The sequence below is a fragment of the Haliotis asinina genome, chromosome 10 (assembly GCF_037392515.1).
Source record: "Haliotis asinina isolate JCU_RB_2024 chromosome 10, JCU_Hal_asi_v2, whole genome shotgun sequence".
Taxonomy (NCBI): Eukaryota; Metazoa; Mollusca; class Gastropoda; order Lepetellida; family Haliotidae; genus Haliotis; species Haliotis asinina.
Window position 1 is genome coordinate 8769816 of NC_090289.1, and position 24193 is coordinate 8794008.

Consider the following 24193-nt stretch of genomic DNA (forward strand, 5'->3'; position numbering starts at 1 on the left):
CTCGAGGCAGATCACAGTAGGGTAGGAAAATATCAATCTGCCAGCTGAAGAGGTCAGTGACGTTTACCATTAGCTGGATAGAAGGCATCTCTGAAGTAGGTAGTATTTGTGAACAAGCAGACGTGTAACAACTCTATTATACCTTCCAGTTGTTGGTTTGCTTGATTTGTTGTTTGCACTTAGCAATATTGAGTCTGGACCAGGCAATCTAGTGATCAACAGTGTGAGAACCTGACCACCTGATCCTGCTCGTTGCCTGGGTTGCTTAAGATCAATTCTTACTCAAATCTTCATGGGTCTCTTCAGTTTTAGCTGTAAATGAGGGGAAATTGAAGGAAAGATGTTTTAAGGTTATTAGAGTAATGAAGTCAAAACATTTATGTGGAGTTGTTTCCCTTTGCAGGGCCAATAACCTATGATTGTGGTTTGAACCATGGTGTAGGTGTCGCCAAAGTTGTAAATGTTAAGGGATTCATCACTTTGGGCATTCCTACAAAATGGGGCAGTGGGGTAGTCTAGTGTTAAAGCATTCAATTATCATGCCGAAGACCCTGGTTCATGTGAGTGTATAAAGCCCACTTTTGGGTTCCCTGCTGTGATATTGCTGGAATATGGCTAAAAGTGGCTTAAAACCAAACTCACTCTCACCCAACATGTATGTGACATGTTTTGATATAAAATGAATAATGTTAAACCAAACTGCTTTGCTGAAGAATTGTGATGTGTTTGTTGATATAAATCAGACTCTGGACAAAGTGTTGTGATGTGAAACACAGCACTTTCAGGCTATGATTACAATTGTTATGCTACGACCTTCCATACCTACCAGTGTGACGACACTGATCTTTGTATGCTGCCCCTAGCTTTGTATTAACTGCCATGCACGGAGACTGATTGTCAGAGGAAGTCGTGTCTACATGGGTATGTTGATCTCCTGTTGTAAATCGTGTAAGTCAATAAGTGTGTCAAAACCACTGGGAAATAAATCTTTCACATAAGCTGGCATTGTCAGTTTCACAAGCTTTGAAAAGGATAGATTGGTTCACACTGGGGTTATCTCATACCTATAGTGTCAGAAACATTGAAGAGTGATTTTTCTTTGTCCTCAGGCCAGAATATTAAGATGTTTTCTGTGTTTTGATTTTGTTTTTACATAAAGTGCTTAAACCTTTACAGATGTCTCTCTTAGAGCACCCATCTGTATTGTTAGCATGGTTGGGTGAATCACTGTCATACTTTTAGTTTTATTCGTCTTTTAATTAGATGATCAAAGATTTCATTCCATAAAACTGAATACCCAATTTTAACTAGGCTATTGACAGTGGATCATTGTTCCTTGTTATGCCTAAATTAGTTTGTTCACGATGAACCAGGATGTTTCTGAAGAGGAGCTAAGTGCCTAACATTATAGTCTGTCTCACAGGCCCTGAACCAACCCTGTCTGCAATGCCCAAATTCATCATGAAGCAAGTCTAGGTTTCCTCAAGTTCTGAATCTCTAACCTCACTTTGGCTCCTTTTCAATTTACATGGAGTTATTTGTTTATATCAGAATGATATATATTCAGAGACTAAACAGTTTAGATATATTCCATCAAATTTAGTTAATTGTGATGATGTGAAAATAGTAATTTCATTGTTTAGTTTGTAGTTATGGTGTTGGATTGTGCTGGACTTGTTCATTTTGAAAGATGATTGACATGTTATGGCTATGTATCACCTGATGGGATATTAGCTTTTTAATTTTTGCAGGATTTTCTGAAATCGAATTTAGAATTGCTATTTTTGACTTGAACAATTGTATGATAGTGTTTGCAGTTCCCGTCTCGAATAAAACATTTGAGATCTCCTGTATTAACACCTCTATACATGGCCCTTCACTGTAATCAAACTGAAGATATCAAAGACATGTGGGATTCAAGTGTTCTCAAAGTATTGACATTGAAATATAAAAAATCATTTGATATGAGGCTGTAAGTGACATGTGTTCTTTAACTTTACATATCAAGTTTGTTGCAAAAGTGACTCAGTACTCTGAATGAATGTGTGATGTCGACAGGAGTTTAAAGGAGGCAGAGTCTTGAGTGCACTGAAAATTAGGAGGGCATAAATAGACATTCACTCAGTGGCATGTCTGAAAACAGACAAGATCGACTGAGAGGCCTGTTTTGCTTATTGGGATGTCAGATTTGAACATAACAGAGTGCATACGAAAATATATGTTCAAATGGGAGATGTCTAACCTATTTTTGCTAATGGCTAATTTTGAAATTTCTAAAGTTTTTACATTCTGGTATAATCAAATAGACACAAGAATGGCCTTTCCAGTTTTCCAAGAGTTAATCTAATAATGAACAGGTTAATGGCATTACCTGATTTTTCTCTTCATCATGTACGTCTCCAGGTTAACTGCAGAGTCAAAGACATGCTTGTGTTTTAATATTAGTGGGAATATTTGCATTTTTTTATGTATTCAGACTGACACATGAGTGAAGTCTAGTTTGAAGTTCTAGTAGCAGCAGTGTCAGAAAGGATCTTTGTCAGTCCTTGTTCTGAAACTATTAACAAAACATCTGTGAAGATCCGGGTTAGAATTGATCTTTGGTCAGGCTCACTGATTTGGTTGAAACATGAGTCTTGTTTTGTCCGATAGTCTGTCTCACAGTACCTGAACCACACTGTTTTTCCCTACTGTCAAGCCTTAAATGAAGCAAGTCTAGATTTCCCCCGGTTCCGAATCTCTGGTTTCCCTGGGGCTCTTTTTCAATGTATATGTGTGTGTTTGTTACCATAAAAATTACATTTATTCAGAGACTAATCATTAGTCTATGTGTCTAATTATATTTAGCATTTGTCAGCACTGAATCAAAACGTGTATTTTTGTCCATTTTATAAAACATGTCTCACAATCAGACATTAAGTTGAAATGCAGTTTTCAACTTTACTTTAAATGAAGTGTTATTGTTCAAAAGTCCATTTGTATATTTGTATTGTTACCATTTGTCATCTGCCTTTTGTTAACAACCAGTTCTGTTTGTTTGCACTCAACAGTATCTATCTATTGGACTGTCTGTAGGTAACTGAGTTTAAATCTGACAATCAAGTGATCAACATCATGAGCTTCAAACCATACAGTTTGGATATTATGACACATAAATACCAAGTTAAAGAATCTGTCAGACAACAAGTTGAGAAAGTGGATGGTATAATGTTAGGAATTAATCATAAAATCAGATTCTTTTGTTTAAGATATTGGGGATTCCCAGATTCAAACACTACACGAGAAAAATTCAATGACCTCAGTAACATATTAACATTTTCTAGCGCATTGGGGTAAATCAGATAATGCTTGTGTCAGTGATTTCTAAAAGTATGGCTAGCTTACTAGAGGTAGTCCAGCTGCATGTTCGCAGTTAAAATAATTATAAAACATAATCACTTGTGTGTATGTCACTGTATATTGAAACAGAGAGCATGCATGTGAGAGGAAATGTCTTTCTATTGTCATGTTCATGTTCTTTAAGTAGATGAGGATGTTGACAGTTAAGTGAAGCACTTTGTCTTCTACACTTACACATGAGGCATCTGTCATTTCAGTGTAAGCCAGTCTGTCTGCATGGTTATGTATATATAAAGTTATATTGGGAGAATATTTTCTTTCATGTGTATTCATGAAGGTTAACTTCTTAAAACAAGAACAAGAGGAACTCAAAGTAAGTTTGATGTAAACACATCACCTAACAGGGAGAGTAGCTATAGAGCTAGGTACAGATTCATTATTGTACCATTTTAAAAAAGTAGGTGATATTGGATTTCAAGACTGATAAAATGCAAATGATGAAGCGTGGAAACAATGAGAAATTAAGGGAATGTGACTATTTATTCCATTTCCTTGAAAATGTTCCATCTGTATGGATATGAATTACTGTTTCTCATATGCATTGGCATTGGCTAGTGGTATGCTCACAAAATGGAATGTCCCCTACTTTTTTTAATGGTGTATAATATCTGATGTCAAGGAAACTACTTTTGTTGATTTTTAGATATTATTTATATGGGCAAATATGGCAGTGCCTCATAGAGCAGGTTCACTGACTCACACTCTCTCACTCATATCCCCCTCAGTGATATTGCTGGAATACTGCTAAAGGCAAATTAGAGAATCTCACCCAACTCTCTATTGATATCAAGTGTATTAACACAAGTTGATAAAGTTACAGATATCTTGCCTGAGGCTGTTTTTACCTTTATTAACGAGTGTTCATATCATTGATATCAGTAGACATGGGGGTGAGATTTTATCCAAAATCAATTAGTTATCAGTGAAGAATGTACATCTCTCAACACATTACTGCCAATGCCAAACCACTTGCAGTGCAGCGATGCAATAGCGTTGTGACATCATCAAGTTCATGATGTCATAGCATAGTGACATCATCAAGTTCATGATGTCATAGCATTGTCAGCACATTGTACAAAATCTACTGTCAAAACGATATCTCCTAGGAGATATCAGATGATCTCACACAAGCGATATGTCCCCTGGAACACAGTTTTGGAAGAAAAACTAGACTCCCTTTTACATTACATCTTTTTTTTCCCTCTTTTTCTCTGTCTTTCTCACAGACTCACATGTTGAGGCATCAGACTGACATATAATCATTTGGAAATTTCGATATATGGACAGTTTTGTTATCACTAAACCACCATGTATCAGCCTGGATGTATACTTTCATTGCCACCCTGATACAAGTGAAACGTCAGTGTCCGTATCAGGCCTGTGGCATGATAAGCCATATCAGGCTGCCGGGTTCTTTACATAGCGTCGATGTTTATGACATCAGCTTTTGTTATTCTACTGTTGTCGTGGTTTCATCAACCAGTTTGATCGTCTTTACCAAGTTAGCACAGACTTTCTGTTCTCTCCTCAACTAAACAAACTAAAATCAGTAATAGAACATCAACAAAATTACATTAATTGAAACATGTAGACAGTTTTGAAACACTAAAAGGAAGACTATTCATATCTAAAAATGTTTACAAGTGTTAGATAGGGTAAGACATTTTGGAAATTGATGGGAAAGCTCATGATTGCCAGATTTTTATCATATTTGATCGATACGAAATGATAAATATTATGACCTCTGTTTTCCATATTATGCTTTGTATCACCCACAATATCTTACCTTGACCGAATAACCTAGGTTATAAATAGAACGGGCTGATATAGGTATGATGTGGAAACCAGAGGGTACAAATGTCGATGTTAAATGAGAATAACATCCTCCTAATATCCAATAAGGAGTACTCCTAATTTACACAAAGACAGATAATCACTATCAAAAACACATCTTGGACATTTTGTAGTTTTGATTATTGGAGTTTGTTCGGTGAATTCTGATTCTTGCCAGATTGTGTTAAAGCTCATGCGATATAGTCTGACTTTTGCTGCCTGGACAGTAAAATAACATTCATTCACAAACCCATTCTCGCACTTTCTTGATTGTTTCCCTTTGTTTATCAAGGTTGTAATTGTCTGATCTTGAGGGCAGGCCAGGAATTGAACTGTTTCCTTCCTGCCTTTGCTGGATGGGAGAGCTGACTTGGCTGGACAATGGATACTTATTTATGCTATCAGTCACTGGATTATATGGACCAGACTAGATTATATACAGATTATACCATTGAAATATTACCAAGTGCACCCTTAAAACAAACAAACATAATTGTTAGTTTTTCCTGGGATGTAGGGTTGAGGGATTATAAAAAAGCAGATTGGGGGCACCTCGAGAGATTGGGAGAAGGCTTTAGTGTACCTTGGCCACGTTCAGGTAACACATGATGTCATGGTTGTGTTGCCTCGTCACCTGCACCAGGTATTGTGTCTGCATGTGTAGGCAGCAGGGCAGAATGTGACCGTGTATGCACACCATCTTTGTAGGAGACTGCCATTGACACTCACAACATGATTGCTCAACCAGCCATGCGGCCAGCAGTTGTCACGTACAGAGGTGTGCATTGTTGAAAAAACATAGTCCACAAGCGGGTCCTTAAACGTCTGTCTCAAAACGTTTATGCTTCTTTTCAAGGTAGAATTCCCGCTTATCCATTTTAGTAACTGCCATGCTTATAAAGAAACAGCTGTCAGTCGAAGTGGGCAAAAAATGTTTTTTTGCTGAAATGAACCCTGATGCTTGCTTTGCTATACTAAAAAGCTTCAGACTGGATGTTGAAGAAGTGGAAATAGTCCTCTACCGGATTCTCACTGTCGTTATGTGTAAACAGAGAGTGAATGCAGAGATCACTGGTAGAGTGTTGAGTTAGGAGGGAGGGATGATTCGAGAAGAGTGGTTTTAAGGTGTGCAGTTAGTGTAAGAATGTCTAATTCTGTCCACGCCATCTGTATTTGTGCTCCATCAAGTGAGATTGAAGTGCACTATACCCTGGAACAAATACACACAAACCAGAGTCTAGCATCTTTAGAATATACAGGATAACTCACAAGTAGGTTGTGTTTTCAAAATTTCTTGATATTTAGATACTTTGCGACTGATAAAATAGTAGCCTTGTTCAGTGTTCAGTTCAGGATTAATGTCAAGAGTTGTTTATTACCCTAATGTTAAAGAGAGAATGTTATGAGGATGGTAATAAGATAAGGCTAAATGAAATTCTTTGATCCTGAACATTTCATGACCTTGAATTTTGTTGATGTCAAATGTTTTTTGCACTTTGTGACAGACATTGATTGCTTTTTGGAACAATAGCTTGTAGAGTTACAAAGTGAATTAGAATATTCAGAGTAGGTTATTCTATATATATGGGGATCATGCAAATGAAAACCTGCATCCTGTGTATGTAAAGGGACAAAACTGCTGTTTTTAATGTAACAAGTAGCTGTAATGACAGTGTTGAGTAGTTATGTCACAGCAACAGCGGTTTTTGATGAGATATTATCTGAATATTTGATAAACTGAATATTTTATAAAAAATACAAACAGTTTCTTTGTTAGTTCAATATCCGCTTGTGGGGACTGTTATTAAATGAAGTCTTTGATGTTTGTTTGTGATCAGTTTGACACCAGATTGTGGCAACTAGGTGTAAACACATGATTTTCTGAAATTGATAAACACTATGAAAGAGGACACTGTGCCCATTGTAGAGTGCTTGCTGAAGAAGGTTCACCTTTGTTCATACCAAAGCAATATATTTTCAATCCTCCCTGTGTTCTCTCGGTTGCCAATGTAAACATGGAATAAGCCCAGTTAATTTGTGTGTTTTTGACCTGAATATGTACTCCTCTGGAGATCCTTGCTGGCTTTGTGTGGGCCAGGAGTGGTTGGGTAGCCTAGTGGTTAATACAATGCGCCTGCTTGCCATGCCGAAGACCCGAGTTTGATTCCCCTAATGGGTACTGTGAGTGAAGTCCATTTCTAGTGTCCTCCACTGTGGTATTGCTGGAATATTGCTAAAGGTGGCATAAAACTAAACTCGCTCACTCTTTGTGGGACTAAATTCAAACACAAATAGGGTTAGTATCGGTGTGAAAATGAAATGTTTGGCAAGATATTGTTAGTTGAAATGTTTTGTCTCCTAAAGTTCTTCATCATTTTCTCTATTCATGGTAGATGAAGGAGAGTTTTGTTTGAAAATGGTAGTAGATTCATTGTAATATATATCAAGTCTGTCAAATAAACTGCAACAGTCACAGTTTGAAAGATATCTATTCAAGTTTCTTTAATGTTACTTTTGTCAATTCGTTTATTAAGTCAATGTGTTCTGATTGCAATATTCAAACTGTGGGGTAAATGTCTCCTTGTCTCAGAATTAACAGTTGTGATTTCGGGTGCTCTTTGGATAAAATGATATTGCAAAATACTTTACACAGATGCCTCTCAATGTCTTTAACTATGCGATAGTTAAGTTGCTTATTTCTGGAAGAAATAGGACAGTGCTGAAAACGTGACTGGCAAATTTCAGAAAATCAGATTTAATTTTTCAAAACTGGATGTCACAAAAAGTTTGTTATCCATGAGCCTGTTTCACAGAAGTGTGGGTGAGTTTAGTTTTAGGCTGCTTTTAGCTATATTTGACCAATGTCACAGCAGGAGACACCAGAATATGAGCTTCACACATTGTACCCATATGAGGAATCGAACCCAGGTCTTCAGTGTGATGAGTTACCACTTAAACCACTGTGCTACCTCTCTACACCTTCAGAGAAATAATCTAAGGTATGATGATTGTAATTCCCATGATGTAGACCAATTATAATTGAAGCAGTGAGCAATAGGTGTGTGAAACCAAACTTTCATCTATGAAATACTACAATTTCTCGTACAGCCCTGTTGGTACAGCCCTCTCCTAGATGCTGATTCTAGGGTGATATGGTGGAGTGTACTCGGTATATACTCGGAGTGTATGGTGTTCCGAGTACACAGGGTACACATACCAACACTGTAAGACTTTAATGCATGGCTAAGACTACAGGTTAGCCTGTGACCTGGCTAGGTAGTCTCGCCCATGTGTGAATGTCTCATGGATTATCAACCTTTTCTATAATAATGGGCCCAGTTTCAAGGCAGGGTTTATCTCCGACCCCCTTGGAGCTTACACCTTTACTTAGTCCACAAGAAGTCTTTAATAAAATCTACACAGTCAGGCAATTAGCAAGTAAGGTTTACTTTGTTGTCATGCCAAGATGGGGGGTCAGTGATGTTGACTGGACATGTTGACCGTTAGGATTGAGATGGACTGTGAGAGAAGTGTGTGCTGTGGGGAGGTGTATCGCAGTGGTATAGGGGTTCGTGAATGATACTAACACAGTCGCTACATTCTTCAAGGTACTGGGAATTACTGTCTTGGTCCTCTGTGTAAACTCTAGCTGTGAGGTGGACTTGAGATTGTCTGCCATGCTGTCTATGAAATTCCTGTAGGTGATGGACTTAGTGGAGGCCTGCTTGTTGGAGGATTTGTGGGCAAAACAAGTTTACTACTATTCCATTGTCTTGTACAAAAGTTTCAAGCATTAATATATGAACTATTACAAGCTGAACTTACTAGATTGAAGGATATTTTACCAGTTATAAACTTCAACTATGCACTAACATTACAGACAGAGTTCTCTGGTTTGTCGTGCATAAAATCCACAGTGAATAGTGAAACATTGTAATAAAAATGCTGAAAAACAAGTCCTGAAAGATTCACCTTTGGAGCTGATACTTCGTCAAAAAGTATTCCTTTATGATGGTAAACAGAAATCTTTGAAAAAAAGGGAGGAAAGATTTTGAATACTGTAAGTCATTAACTTTTTGCGAGCATGAATGACTTGAGCTCGCAAAAATATGACGCAATTTGCTGGTAGAATGCAATGAATAATCAGCAAACAACCTGTCCTATCTTTGCGTTATTATTCACCAGTTCATATAATTAACAATAGATCTAGACAATACGTATATTAAGCAATGACAACAATGCGAAGAATGACTAATTACTAGCATTACTCTGCTCACGTGTCACATGTCAAACAATGGATACCTGAACAAAAGTCACTCAGTCAGTACGTCTGATAGTCCAGACAGGTGCCAACCACGCAACACACATTTCTTAGAGACTGTTTGAAAGGCTGAGACCATCCAGCAGGGGTGGATAGCTTTCATGACACTTATCTGGAGATCAACAGCTTCGCTGACACTAACTAAACTGGTCCTTCATCAGTGCCAATTTATTAGAGTCATTCCATTTAATTTAATCCCTTTGAACTGTTTTCAGCTTATCTGGCCTATACAGCAAGTGTTGTTTTTACGAAAACATCACTGATTGCATACATGTGGAATTACTCTGCAGAGTGGTGTTCAAGATGAGCGGCAAACTTTGATATGTGATTGGATTTACACCTGAGTTAAGAAACTGCATCATTCAGTGATGATATCAGTCAGATTTTGTGCCTGTGTTGCAGAGAGAACCCTAGGATTTGTGACTTACAGAACTCTCCTTAAGCCTTTTTAAGAATCATTATTTCAAGGTGTGGGGGCTGCGTACCAGGTGATACAAACCTGTGTTCCCGCGAGGTCTAGGTGCATGGCTATGCTAGCATGTGTGGGGGCTGCGTACCAGGTGATACAAACCTGTGTTCCCGCGAGGTCTAGGTGCATGGCTATGCTAGCATGTGTGGGAGCTATGTACCAGGTGATACAAACCTGTGTTCCCGCGAGGTCTAGGTGCATGGCTATGCTAGCATGTGTGGGAGCTATATACCAGGTGATACAAACCTGTGTTCCCGCGAGGTCTAGGTGCATGGCTATGCTAGCATGTGGGGGGGCTGCGTACCAGGTGATACAAACCTGTGTTCCCGCGAGGTCTAGGTGCATGGCTATGCTAGCATGTGTGGGAGCTATATACCAGGTGATACAAAACTGTGTTCCCGAGAGGTCTAGGTGCATGGCTATGCTAGCATGTGTGGGGGCCGTGTACCAGGTGATACAAAACTGTGTTCCCGAGAGGTCTAGGTGCATGGCTATGCTAGCATGTGTGGGAGCTATATACCAGGTGATACAAAACTGTGTTCCCGAGAGGTCTAGGTGCATGGCTATGCTAGCATGTGTGGGAGCTGTGTACCAGGTGATACAAAACTGTGTTCCCGAGAGAAGGTCCAGGTCCTTGGTTATGCTAACAAGGTAAGGGAAGTTGTGGACCAGGTGATATGTACCTGTGTTCCTGAGGGAAGGTCTAGGTCTGTGGTTATGGTAGCAAGGTGTGGGAAGCTGTGTATCAGATGATATGAGCCTGTGTCCCCCAAGAGAAGGTCCAGGTTCGTGGCTATGCTATCAAGGTGTGGGAACCTGTGTACCAGGTGATACAAACCTATGTTCCTGAAAGAAGGTCTAGGTCCATGGTTATGCTAGCAAGGTGTGGGCAGCTGTGTGTTTGGCAGTGACCAAATGTTGATTGTTGTAATCAGCTTTTGTCAAAGGATCAGTTTCTGGCGCACCAGTTGATCTCCGGATTTGTTGAACATTTGACATCCTTGGATTATATGACACACAAGATGCTGGGAGCTCCCTGGGATCGTTTGGATTCGAGGAGGCACTTAGAGTTGTCATGTTTAGACTTGACCTTAGCATTTTTTACGATATTTCTTGCTGCAAATAGTGCGTGTTCCTGGGGCAGTGTTTTTTCTTTGGGATTGAAGTGTTTTGTATTTAAGTTTTTGAGGATTTTGCAAGTGAGCTCGTAGTGGAAATATTTCAATGCTGGGAGCACCGAGTAATGTTCTTGTCATACTTCAGGTTGAAAAAATATTCTTGTTTTTCTCCAGGTACAGACTGTGAACTTGCCATGGTTTCATAAGCAGGTTCTTCTTTTCAGATTTTAAACAGTTGATGAAATAAATTAAATGGAGTTAGTATACCTGCAGTATCATGGCAAGTGACACCAGAAATGGACTTCACACACTGTACCCATGTAGGTATTTAAAGTGCGGTCCTAATTTACACAGTGTTATTGTAGTGTAGAGGTGTTTACTCTTCTCAAGGAGGACTATGATTTGATTTCCAAATAGGTGTTTTGTAATTTCCCCCATATGATGAGATGGAATACAGCTAGAGGCAACTTAAACTATTCACCTTTCTTGTAAACTCTGTAGGTCTTGGTCGATTTTCAGTAATAGACTAATATTACTTTAATCTCTCTTTTCCTTTTTAAGCCTTATGAAATATGTTTTGTTGAATAATTGAAACTGACTGTTTTCTCGAACTGAGAGGTTCTCATTTTTTTTGTCCTTTTGACTCCCTATGTTACATTGAATAATCTAAACTGGCTGTTTCCTGGATTTGACCTTTTATGTTCATGTTTGGTTGGGTAGGACTTATGGCTACTCTCACTGAGTGAAAAGGAAAAAGCAATGAATGAGTTGAACCAGATTCCTTTGAAGTGGGAGGTGTGTTGACATGGGGAAATCCGTGGCAGAAAGCCAGACACCTAGTTCTCTCAAGCAGACCTTGAGCCGATTGCTAACCTCCTAGTAGCTGGACATGACCTGTGTTGTCAACATCATAGTGGATGATTGATCAGCCAGGACACACCCATTGGTCAGGGATTGTCACATACTACATGCTGCACAACTGATTACATTCGGAAGAAGATCAAGTATTCAACATGTTGAGTTTTGTTTCATGTCTGGATTAAGTCAATGTACTGAATATAATGTATGTTACTTTTTTGGATTCAAGTGTCATAAAGTTTAGAATACTATTTATGGAGATTCATGAAATATGATGAATTAATTTTCTCAATGAAAATTTCTTAGATGGCGTCAAAGTGCTACCTTTTAAATACAATAGAAACATAATGCGGTCTAAAGCATTACATAACTTGAGAGACTGAAATGAAGTCTCAGGTCTGCCCACTGAATCAAACTTGAGTGATAATGGTGCCCTTTTTCATCAGATAAGCTGGAAACTCAGAAATATATTGTGGCATGCTGATGTAAACATCGGAAAAGAACATTTTCTTGTATCAACATTTTTCATTTGTTGACATGCTTAAAGAACTATTTATGAAAACTGAACTTGATGTATAGTATTTGCTGATATGAAACTTCAGGCACAGTAGAGAAACAGAAGGTGTGATGGGGTTCCAGTAGGGTTCATTCAGGTCTTTATGAGATGCGAATTCCAGTGTCCTGTACACATAAAAATTGCTAAATGAACGCTACAAAAATAACATCCACAGAGACGCAGAAAAAAATCCAAATACTTTTTGTTAAAAATTCAATCAATTCACAATTCAATCAAGTCTGCCACTAGCAGGGATATGGTATCATTTCCAATTTATTTTTATAACAATGTGGTGATTATGATACACAATACAATGACAGTAATTGAATTACAACAATGTTACAGCATAGTATTAATATTTAAATGTCTGAAACCCCCATTTTGTAGTCCAGAACCCCGTAAAATAAAGAGTATGAGTCCCAGAGACCCTCAAATAAGGCACCCCTAGTAAATCCCAGGTTGACTGGATAACAGTTTTTAGGCCTTACCAGTAGTGTTGACAAGGTAACAGAAGGCTGATAGGGCGACAAGAGAGTTGACTGTTTATATTGTGATTGATAAGGTAACAGTAGGGTTGACTGCCATGTGGTTATCTTGATCTGGTAACAGTTGATTTGATGGGTAACAAAAACATAACAGATGACCTAATGGGTTTTTTAGGATAACAGGAGGATGTTTTTGGTGAACATAAACTTTGCTGATATCAGAAGGGTTGATGGGATAGCTGAAGACTCATGAAGTAGCCAGGAAAATAAGCTGTTGCTGCTCACTAAAAGTCCGAGGTTCAGGGACGAAATACATGAGGCCCATTCTTGTGTGGAACTGGCATATTGTTTACATTAATCACGACCTCTGTGAGGTATATTGTAGGCAACTTGAGTGAAAGGATGAGAAGGTCCTTGTGACTGATTCATTAATATGGTATGTTATGTAATGGCTTGTGAAAGTCCTTATGCTGATTTTACAAGTGTTCCATACTCATGACTGAAAAATGCACATTACATATTTGAACTTTCATTGGACTCTATTTCCTTGTAATATTACACTTGTTCAGTTATTCATTTCCATTGTATGGTTTGAAAAGTTGATATTTATATGTTGTTTATTGTTACATGAGTAGATAGAGCGTGATGTGTAGTCAGCTCTCTGCCATTCTTCCCCTTGAAGATCGAAAGTACATTCCCAGGACTCCATGTTAGGATGTGAAGATTCGGTAATTACAATTATTATTTAGGATGTCTAGTGACGATTTCCCCTCCACAAGCCAGGCTGGTGACTCATAGATGTAACTATTGGTTTCATAGCTACAGACGTCAATTTGTATTACGAAACAGAAGAGATAATCAGTGTGATTTTCTTTTAGATTAACTGATTTAAGATTCAGAGCAATTTAATCTCTGTGGTAGCTCAGGCTTGCAGGTAAGCGACTCACTATCAGTATGTGATTCATAATTGTTACTGTCAGTGTGTACAATGAAAGGTTTAAATAACAGTTAGGAAGAAAGGGACACATTTCACCTGTTTCACCATTATGTCACCACTATGTGACTGCTATCTCACCACTATGTGACTGCCATCTCATCACTGTATCACCACTATGTCACACCACTATATCGCCACTATGTTACTGCTATCTCACCACTGTGTCACCATTATGTCATTGCTATATCACTATTGTCACCACTGTGTCACTGATATCTCACCGCTGTGTCATGGCTATGTCACCACTATGTCACCACTGTGTCATGGCTATGTCACCACTATGTCACCACTGTGTCATGGTTATATCACCACTTGTCATTGTTGTGTCACCATTGTGTTACTGCTGTGTCACCGCTATGTCATTGCTATTTTACCACTGTCACCATTATATCACTGTTATCTCACCACTTTGTCACGGCTGTGTCACTCCTGTGTCACCGCTATGTCAGTGCTGTCTCACCACTGTCACGGCTGTGTCACAATCATGTCACCACTATGTCATGGCTATGTCATGGCTATTTCACTGCTATGTCACCACTATGTCATGGCTATGTCATGGCTATTTCACTGCTATGTCACCACTATGTCATGGCTATGTCGCGGCTATTTCTCTGCTATGTCACCACTATGTCACGGCTATTTCACTGCTATGTCACCACCATGTCATGGCTATGTCACGGCTATTTCACTGCTATGCCACCACTATGTCATGGCTATGTCACGGCTGTGTCACCATTATGTCACCACTATGTCATGGCTATGTCACGGCTATGTCATGGCTATTTCACTGCTATGTCACCACTATGTCATGGCTATGACACGTCTATTTCACTGCTATGTCACCACTATGTTACAGATGTCATTACAATGCTTTACCTGTCTGATCATTACATCCCATAGTGGTTAAAGTACTTTCTTGTCACAGTTGTCACCTGGGTACAATGTGTGACGCCCATTACAGGTATCTCACATCATGATATTGCTGGTATATTGCTAAAAGCTTGTAAAACCAAATTCATTCATTCACACTTACTCATCACATTCCCTATAACACAGATGGTTGTTCATTGTATCAACCACTAGTTCCAAACCCCTGATTTGTTTATTTACATACAGTTATATCATAGCTGACTTCGGCATAAAACAATGGTAATAACCTACTATGACCATACACTGCAGGTGTGATAAGATAGTTGAGCTCACCTGTACTTTGCCTAACAGGGCTTGACATTCACCCAAATTCCCAAACAAAGAAACAGGATCAGTAACTTATTAAAATCACTGGTACTTAAGATTCTGTCTGGTTCAGCTAAACTTACATTCACTTGTGTTTGCTTTTTTTTCATTCATTCAGTCAGTCTTTTTTCCTGAAAACTCAAAAGCTGTACAATTATATTGACAGCCGTGATATCTTCTAGATTGTCTGGATAGCACTTACCAAATCTGCACTGGTCTTGTCAACATTTTGCTTGACCTGGGCCAATGGGATAGCGTGAATTTCGAGCCCTGTCTACTGAATATGTCAGGTGTCATCTCTGACAATCATTAAAACAAAAATGTCTGAAAACGCCCAAACACCCATTTGGTTGATCCCTATAGTATTGGCACCATTGCCATACTTGTTTTGCCAGAGTGGTAATTGTCGGAGACTGCATCTTGTCAAGCCTTGCTTCCACCTATACCAGAAATGCTGTGCATAGTGGGATTGAACCCATCTCACTCACTCATGAATAAAGGCTTGACGTGCATCTACTGTGTGACTGTTACAGTCAGATTGTTGAAAGAGCCATTTCGTGAAATAACTAAAAATTTCATTTTGTGAAATGACTAAGATGGTCAGCCATTTTGCATCATTTTGTGTAACAGCAATCAAAATACTTCTGTCATTTCATGAAATATGATTTCATCTCTATGTGGTGATGCAAAAATGTTTTTAAAAAATGCAAATGTTATGATATATGCTGAAGGCAAAGGACACATTTGCTGATGGACAGGGATTTGTGAAGTGTGGCTGCCCTGAACACAGAAAGTGTCAAACAAACAGGTGTAAATGCTTCAAAGTCAAGCTGAAATGCAACAGTCACTGCCCATAACAGTTTTAACTGTTAAAATAAGTGATGTTGACATTGTGATCCACATTTGTAGATTAAGTTGTTAAGTGAAATTTCATGAAATGTCTGAAATATATTGATTAATGTTGCGCAAAATGGCCGACCTTTGTCTTTTTACGGAATGGCTGAAATTTGTTGTCATTTCACGAAATGACTGATTTTATGATCTGACCGTAACATCTACATACCAAGTTTGAAGTCTGTATTTCGATCCTGTAGATGTGTCATATATTGGTTTTTACATACGATACTGATATAAAAAACATCTGGATCGTGATATGTCCCATCAGCCTGTCTATTTATATGACCAACAATGATCCCAGTCATATGTTTGTTATCAGTACATGTTGACAGAGTGCAACATCCTAGTATCATACAGGGAAGTCAAGTCGCAGTTTTTCAGTAGGTTATTTAGCATTCAGTTTTTAAGAAACATCAGTGTTGTGAATGGAAGGTTTCAGATTTTTATGATTTGTTTAGATTTAAATTTGATTGAAAGAAAATTTTACTTATTACCATGTATAAAACTTTTCATGTAATAATTAAAGTTAGGAAAAAGATGTTGAAAATGCTTGTTTTGTAAGTTGTTTTTATTCTTTTATCTTAAACATGTTATTTGATTGTGGTTAGGGGTGCAATGTTGTTGAGACTATTTTGCGATTTGTGATGAAGATGTGGTTACTCTTACCTCAAACACCTGGTGTCATCACCAATTTTCATAAATCAGAAAGTGTGTGCATTATTCATTGCAGGAGATACACTAAATATTGTGCCTTATGTTTAGCACAGTCATGTGACTGGGAAATGAAGAGGGAGACATAATTTACTGATACTTTTTGTGGCAAGAAACAAACAGCTTTAGGACAAGCAGAATCATAACTTATTCAGCATTATGCCAGCTGTTGTGGCAGTGTTCTGTATATAATCAAGTCTGGACATGACAGTCCAGTGATCAACAGCATGAGCATCAATCTAAGCAATCGGGATTTGATGACGTGTCAGCTAAACCAGCGAGCCTGACCATCCGATCTAGTTAGTTGCCTTTTACAAGAAGCATGGGTTGTGGAAGACAAATTTAACTCGGATATTTGAGGGTGATATTGTTTGTAAGTTGCTAAGAGGGTTGTGACACTCTACCCTCATTGCCACCTATTTTCATAATTACAAAACTTACAGAGTTCTGTTTTGTTGCAGGCCTGTACAAGAGAGTTGATACTGACTGGTTGATGGCCGTTCTGACATGATGGAGAAATACATCAGTTCTCTCTTCACCAGGACTGATAACCACCTCCGTGAAGACAATCAACTTGCATGCTCAACTCCACCATGTGACCTTGTCAGCCAGTGACTCCAGCCTCAGCTCTGTGTCTGTGAACACCCCACTATGTAAAGTTGTGTGGAAAGTATCTTTTACACTAAAGCAATTGTTATCAAATGGCACCCAATCTTTGTGTTTTAATGTTTCTGTCTCCTTGAACACTTGTTAGGAAATCACTAGTTTAGTATTACTGTGAATCCGTTAAAATGATGTCTTCAGCATTATGTGATTAACCATGGCCACTACAAGTACTGTCACAGCATCAGATAGGAAAGAAGTTTTGGAGGCGAGTCGTACGAGAAGTGGGAGTTTGAAGCGTGAAAATATTGAAAATCAGCCGCCGGAAGATTTGTCCAAACTTGAATTTGAGGAAGGTGGTGTCCAGTTACGTGGATTCCGTTCCAAGGTCAGCAAGATGAAAGAAATGTTTCAGGCTAGTATGTCAGGAGACAAAGCATCATATTCGAAGCCTGAGATCAAACTGACAAAACCACTTAGTGCTCCATCGTCAACGACCAACTCTTGGCAACGGGACACAAAACCAGCACCAAGTGCTGATTTGGATAAATCACCCGAGATCAAACGAAAACGAGTGTCAGATGCTGTATCTCCCACCTCCAAATCTACAGAAGTTTCACCTTCAGATAACCTTCTAGATGCAGCCAATCATGTACAGCGATTTAACTACACAAGAAATATGTTTGCTCGTATGGAGCAAGAAAATAAAATTGCACAAGAACGTGAACGTAATATTCGGATACGGCGAGCATCACCGAATCGTCTCGGACGTTCTCATACACCACCTGCTCTGTCACCCGTCAGTACATCACCATCCAGCCCAGAGCGACACAAAACCATGAGCCCAGAACGTCACAAACCTCTCAGCCCAGAACCGAGAAAGTCATTCGATTATGACCCACTATGTCAAACTTCATCATCATCATCAAGTACCACTGAACTTGATTCAAAGATTCTTAACTTGGACAGTATAAGCAAACAAAAGTTGTGTGGTTCTTTAGAAATGTTGAAAGGTGATTCCCTCAGAGACAGCGATAGCTTATCATCGATACATGTAAGTTCTAATTCAGGCCCTAGTTTTCAATCTGACATCACAGATGCACAAGTGTCTTCCACAGTGTCACAGTCATATCATAAACCTCCACCATCTTATTCATCGTCAACGCCCGGTGCTTTATGGCTCAAAAGATATGAAACCAGGGACAATACAAACATTCCAGACAGAGACCGAACAACACAGCTCAATGGAGAGAATGACAAGAAGAAAGGCTGGATAGAAGACAGAGAGGAGCGTAAAGATCGCTCCAACAGTGATCCTGAAAGATCAAGTGTTGCTGGTTGGACTCGACCAAGTCGTTCCCACTTCAGATCAAAACCTGGCAGTGATGCTTCTGATTATGCTGTGAAATTAGGCCACAAGGCAGAATCATCGAAACAGGACTCAAGTCTTTCAAACTCACATTCCAGTGCTTATGAAGAAAATGACTCTGAAGCATCATTGGTCATGATGAGGGCAAAGAAAGAAGAGACAACGTCGAAAAGTAATCGTCTAAGTAAGGAAGATATTCAGAGAGCCATAGAAAAGGCTGACTCATATCTCAAAAACCGTGATGATGAACCCATGAGCAAAAGAAGATCGTGGGATTTCAATCAGAAACGAGATGAATTTTCGCATCGGAAGAGGCAGTCATGGGATTTTGATAAGCAGCAAGAAGATGTATGTGAGGTTCGAGTCCGTTCATCATCTTTAAACGAGGACTCGAGTAGAGACCGGACTTCATCACTTGATGAAACAAAAGGTGATGGTAGCTCTAGTTCTGTGCCTGAAGCTGTTGTGAGTAATGCATTTGTCCATCTGTCTAACTCAGGATCTTCTCTCAATGACAGTGAGCCTGACCTCACCAAATCCTCCTCATCAATGTCCTCATCTCGGCCAACTCCCATCCCGAGACGATCAGCTCCTCCACCCCCAGACAAACCCCCAAATGCCACCCTGAACTCAAGGAGGCCCATTATTCCACCTCCTCCTGCACCCAAACCTAAATCACCAGAGGATTTTATGGCAGAGAAAACGGAGATTGTTATCCAGTCAACTACTTCTACTGTATCTTCATCAGTTGAGCAGCATGTGCCGACCCCGGACTGGGACCCACGGAGTGAAAGTACAGATGATCCTGAAGATGGTTCTGGAGAAGTAGAGTTCATGTCCCCAGAAGATCACCTCTATGCCAATGTAAAGTAGGTGCATCTTTGATCACTTTCTTTTTTGTTTCAGTTTCAGTATTTGTGAATGAGAAGTAATTTTTATTTATCTTGAAAGATAAAGAATGGTCTTTCCTGTCACCCTTTTGTTCTACTGAAAGATTTAGGGATCCCTAGCTTGAGGTGACATGGCAGCAAGCTGTGAAGACCCCTCATTATTTCTTGAACTGCTGACAACTGAACAGATATAAGATTTCAGATGTTATCTTTTACATATGTTTGTCCCAGAGGAGTTCATTAAGTCAAGGAGGATACATTTTCAGTACCACTAATCCTATATGTAAACCAAACTTTGCTAAAGATGTGGCCATGAGTAATTTTATGTGTCTCCTGTAGTATTTCTGCAAAGGTTACCCTCAGTGATTCATTATTTTACATGTCATCTCTTATTTGTGCTTTCTAAGGTTAGTTGTAACCTGTTGGACATTTAAGGCTTTGTGCTTAAAGCTGTTGTCTTTTTCAGATGAACATTACTTTTGAAGTGTATATTCTATACTTCATTAAGAATGTGATTATTGTACTCTGACATTTAGCATGTTTTGTTGTTTTGAATAATATGCTTTTTTTAAGGTTTCCAGATAAATTAACTGTACTTCTATTTATGCATGCTTTAAAATAGTGTCTTTATTTTCTTGCTATGCAACCAGCACCAAGAGGACTTTTGAAAGACAAGTGTGTTATTTTGCCATCTTTAATCATCATTTTCTTCACAGATAGGAATGTATTTTAGGTGTGATATGTTTCAGAAACAGAAACTGCAGAAGGAAATATTTCTAGTTGTCTACAAACTGTGCTAGATTATATTGCTTGATTTGACATTTGGGATAGGGAAAATGTGTTGCCATTAGCCAGGGTTTATTTGACTTGCCCCAAATGGTTTAGCGTTTAAGGATTTGTTGTCATGTGTTTGACGTTAAAAACTGGTTGCAAATGATTTTCATCCATAGTCACAGAGCTTTTGTGTTCTATCCAAACATGAACAAGTATGAAGAGATTTAAAGTATTTATAGATTTATAGGATGTAAATAATGTTGTAGTCGCTTCAAGATTAGTTTGTAAAAGTTTCTGTCCTAATTTCAATATCTTAGTTGAAACTGAGAGAGCTCTGGTGAAAACAGATAATAAGGTTAAAAGAGTTATTTCCCTTTGACCAGAACTAACATTATTTGTATCTGGTCTCTCGTGGCAACTTTTTAGTTTTTTTGTTTTTTTTTTCAGATTTAGGTGTCAGAATTGCTGAGACATTCTGTATTACAATATGTTCAATGAATTATATGTTGTTGTTTGGCAGATATTGCTTTCAAGTAGATTATAAGTTTCATCATCATTGTGTGTTCTTTGAAATTTCGTAGCTATAGCTGGAAAATAGCCTTCAGCAAATATTATAACATTTGTATATTTGCATACATTTTTGCAGTGTCAGTACTAGTCAGAAGGAAACAAACAATCATCTTAGATAGCCATCATGAGTCAACTGCCAAAATATAGACCAGTCTGAAATCCATGGCAGCTCTGGTCAGACGCCAGTGCGCTGGCTAAACGCTCTGATCTTAGTTCATGCATACTGCTATGTGCTTGTCACAACTCATTTGAGTAAATGCAGTATTCATGAAAAAGGGTAATAAGTGTGAAACTAAAAAATAAGAACGGTAAATATTTTTGTTTCCCATCATTCACCAGTAGTCAGCTGGGTGTCGATTGGGAAAGGGACATAACTCTTGAACTACTACAGGAACCTTGCTGCCCAAAAGGATGTCCTTTAATGTTGATCATGGACTACTGGCAGAATAGACACAGCATTCCTGATATCCAGGTGGCTGGAGCTGCAGCCATGTTCTCATGGATTTATCCATATGTTTGGCCCAAACTCTGCTGCAAATGAGTGAAAGTTCGGTATTGACGCTTTCCCACTTATAGTTAGTGATGATTAATTTTACAGTCTGTAGCAGCGATTTGTAGATCACTAAATACTGAACCACAAACAAGATGGGGCTTTTAAATTGTTACTCTGAATGCAAGATTGAAATACAGTGTAAAAACAACACTGTATTTGTTTAGATTATAAGAACCTAGGAAAATCTGAGTTTTGCTCAATATGATAATTGTTTTGGCATTATCCACAAGGATCCTTAGTCAGCCATCCCACAACTGTCGCTGGTTCTGTTTGTTTATTTGTGCTTGTCTGTCAAGTTATGTTTTTATGACCAACTTGTTTCTGTTCTTACGAACTAAATGTGATGATGGAATGCAGCAGTGACGTCTATAGTGGGCTGAGAAATCTTCATTGTTATCATTGGAAGTTCATTTCTACTTCTTGGCCTAGATTTTCGAATCTCTCTTAGCGCAAAGATGGTCGTAAGTGCCGTACATTAACGAAAGATTACGACTGTCTTAGTGCTAAGAGAGGTTCGAAAATCTAGGCCCTGGACATTTAGAAACATGGATGACAATTTAATCACTGTATCCCACAGTGTATCATTGTCAAACAGCCTCTGTACATGGGCTTGCTGTAGTTTTCCTCTCATTCATTGTGAAAAGGCTTTTTAAGTAGAAAATTGATTTCCATTTAACAAAAACATTAGTTTGAAAGGAGAAGATCGGACAAGAAAAAAATCCATTAAAAAGTATAATCTGCTTTTGCGTAAATGCTGGCAAATATTTGGGTAATTTAATCACTGGAGAAACGATATCGCGTTTCAACTGCTCTGATGTATTATTGATCATGCCATTGACACCTAGCATTGAGAAGGGTCATTTTGGCGGCAGCTCCGATAAAATATTATATTGCCTTTGTTTGCCATGTTTGTTAAATTCTGCTCTGTGTCATGGAACATCAAGCCTTAGATAAAAAAATATGAAAATATCATGAGTAATGAAGTTACTTGTAATTTCAAAATGAGGTGGTTAAAGATTTTTCAGACCTATTTGCATCAATCCCTTTCTTGTAAAAAAATATTTTGGAACTAGGTTAGGGTGTTAAAGGAACTGAAGGACTGGTTTGTGATTTGCCTTGTTTACGGAGCATTTACGGTTCAGTATTGATGTACAAGGTGACTTATGAACACTGCTTTTTGCTAAGTATTGGTTCTATTTTCTGACTGAAATAGAATTTAAGGGTCTTTTTACACTTTAATGATTACTGTGTGTAAATAGACTTTCCTTTGTCTCAATATGTATTTTGGCAAAGGATGACATGCTTTATCATGTCCTGAATTTTAATTTTTAATAAAATTATACCAGATTTAGATTTTGAAATGAGAGCAATATCAGTTGGCTGTTTGTTTACTATAACACTATTGTGTTTGGTCAACAACAGTGTCTGTCCAGTCAGACAATGGGTTATATTATAAATATTGTTGAGGTTCAAGTTTTGACAGTATAGTGATAATCCTCACCAAATAACCACATTACTTTATTTTTTATGTGTATTTACAAGGAAACATTTCTAACAAGTCCAGCCATCAACACACACCAAACCTGCGTCAACCAATGATGCTTTGTCCCGTTCTGCATCCCTTTTGTCACTCCAGCCATAATCACCAGCTTTTGTCATGTAGATTTGCTTCAGTTTCCACAGGCGTGAACTATCGACAGTATGGCCTCTGTGTGCCATAACAGGCTTTGTGTTGGAATCAGTTTCTGACAGTGCCTTGTTGCAGTATTCTAGCCATGTTACATAGCTTCATGACAAGCAGTGGTACGACTCCAGCCTCGTTTTTTTAGGAGGGTGATTCTGGTAGTGGATATTGGGGGACTATTAAGTGCTGAGAGTTATTGAGCTGAGTTGTGTGAGGAGGATATGTTTGCTGATGTCATTGATGCTGTCTGTCGGACTTGTTGAGGTGATTCTTAATGAAGGCTGTCTTCAGCCCAAATTGTGAGTATATGCAGAATTAATTTTTAAGCAATCTATGTTTAGAATATTTAGATGTCAACGTAAATGATACATTTATTCAATATTTTAATTTCATTTCATTAAAATCCTGAAAATGTTTTCATTCTCTTTAATTTAATGAATGATAATGATCATGGAATGGATAAGTTCCAGATTTTGAATTAGGTCATAGAGTCCATTTTGTTGCATTGTTTTTAAATATTAGGTATTTAGTTCATGTAGAAAACCTCAAGATTCCTTAAGGCAGCTAGGTCAGGTTTATGTAAAAAATAGACCTACTTATTTTGCATAAACCATAGCTGTCAGCCTGATTTTTAAACGAATATTTATTTAGAGTGGACTTTCTCAAATAGTAAGTGTTTTTGCAGATAAATAGGTTGAAGTTTTTATGTATTTGCACAATATAAATTCATATGTTAAGGACAAAAGTTTCATTACTGAAAACATTTGTAGAAAGAAACACTGGTCAGTGTTGACATACAAGAAATTGTTTAAAATTGAACTCATTATGGTTTAAATACACAAAATTTCATTTGGTTTCATTTTGTGTTGT

The 24193-nt window shown here is 38.3% G+C and overlaps 1 protein-coding gene across 4 annotated transcripts in view; it reads left to right on the plus strand.

Moving 5' to 3' along the window:
• The window catches only part of LOC137299175 (neurabin-1-like), a 110737-nt gene that overhangs the window by 25179 nt on the left and 61365 nt on the right, over positions 1–24193 (plus strand). For all 4 annotated transcript variants that reach the window (XM_067831733.1, XM_067831734.1, XM_067831732.1 and 1 more), the window contains exon 2: positions 17342–19721. In XM_067831733.1, coding sequence (XP_067687834.1) covers positions 17701–19721 — 2021 coding nt within the window. In that variant the 5' untranslated portion in view covers positions 17342–17700. The remainder of the gene's footprint in view (positions 1–17341; positions 19722–24193) is intronic.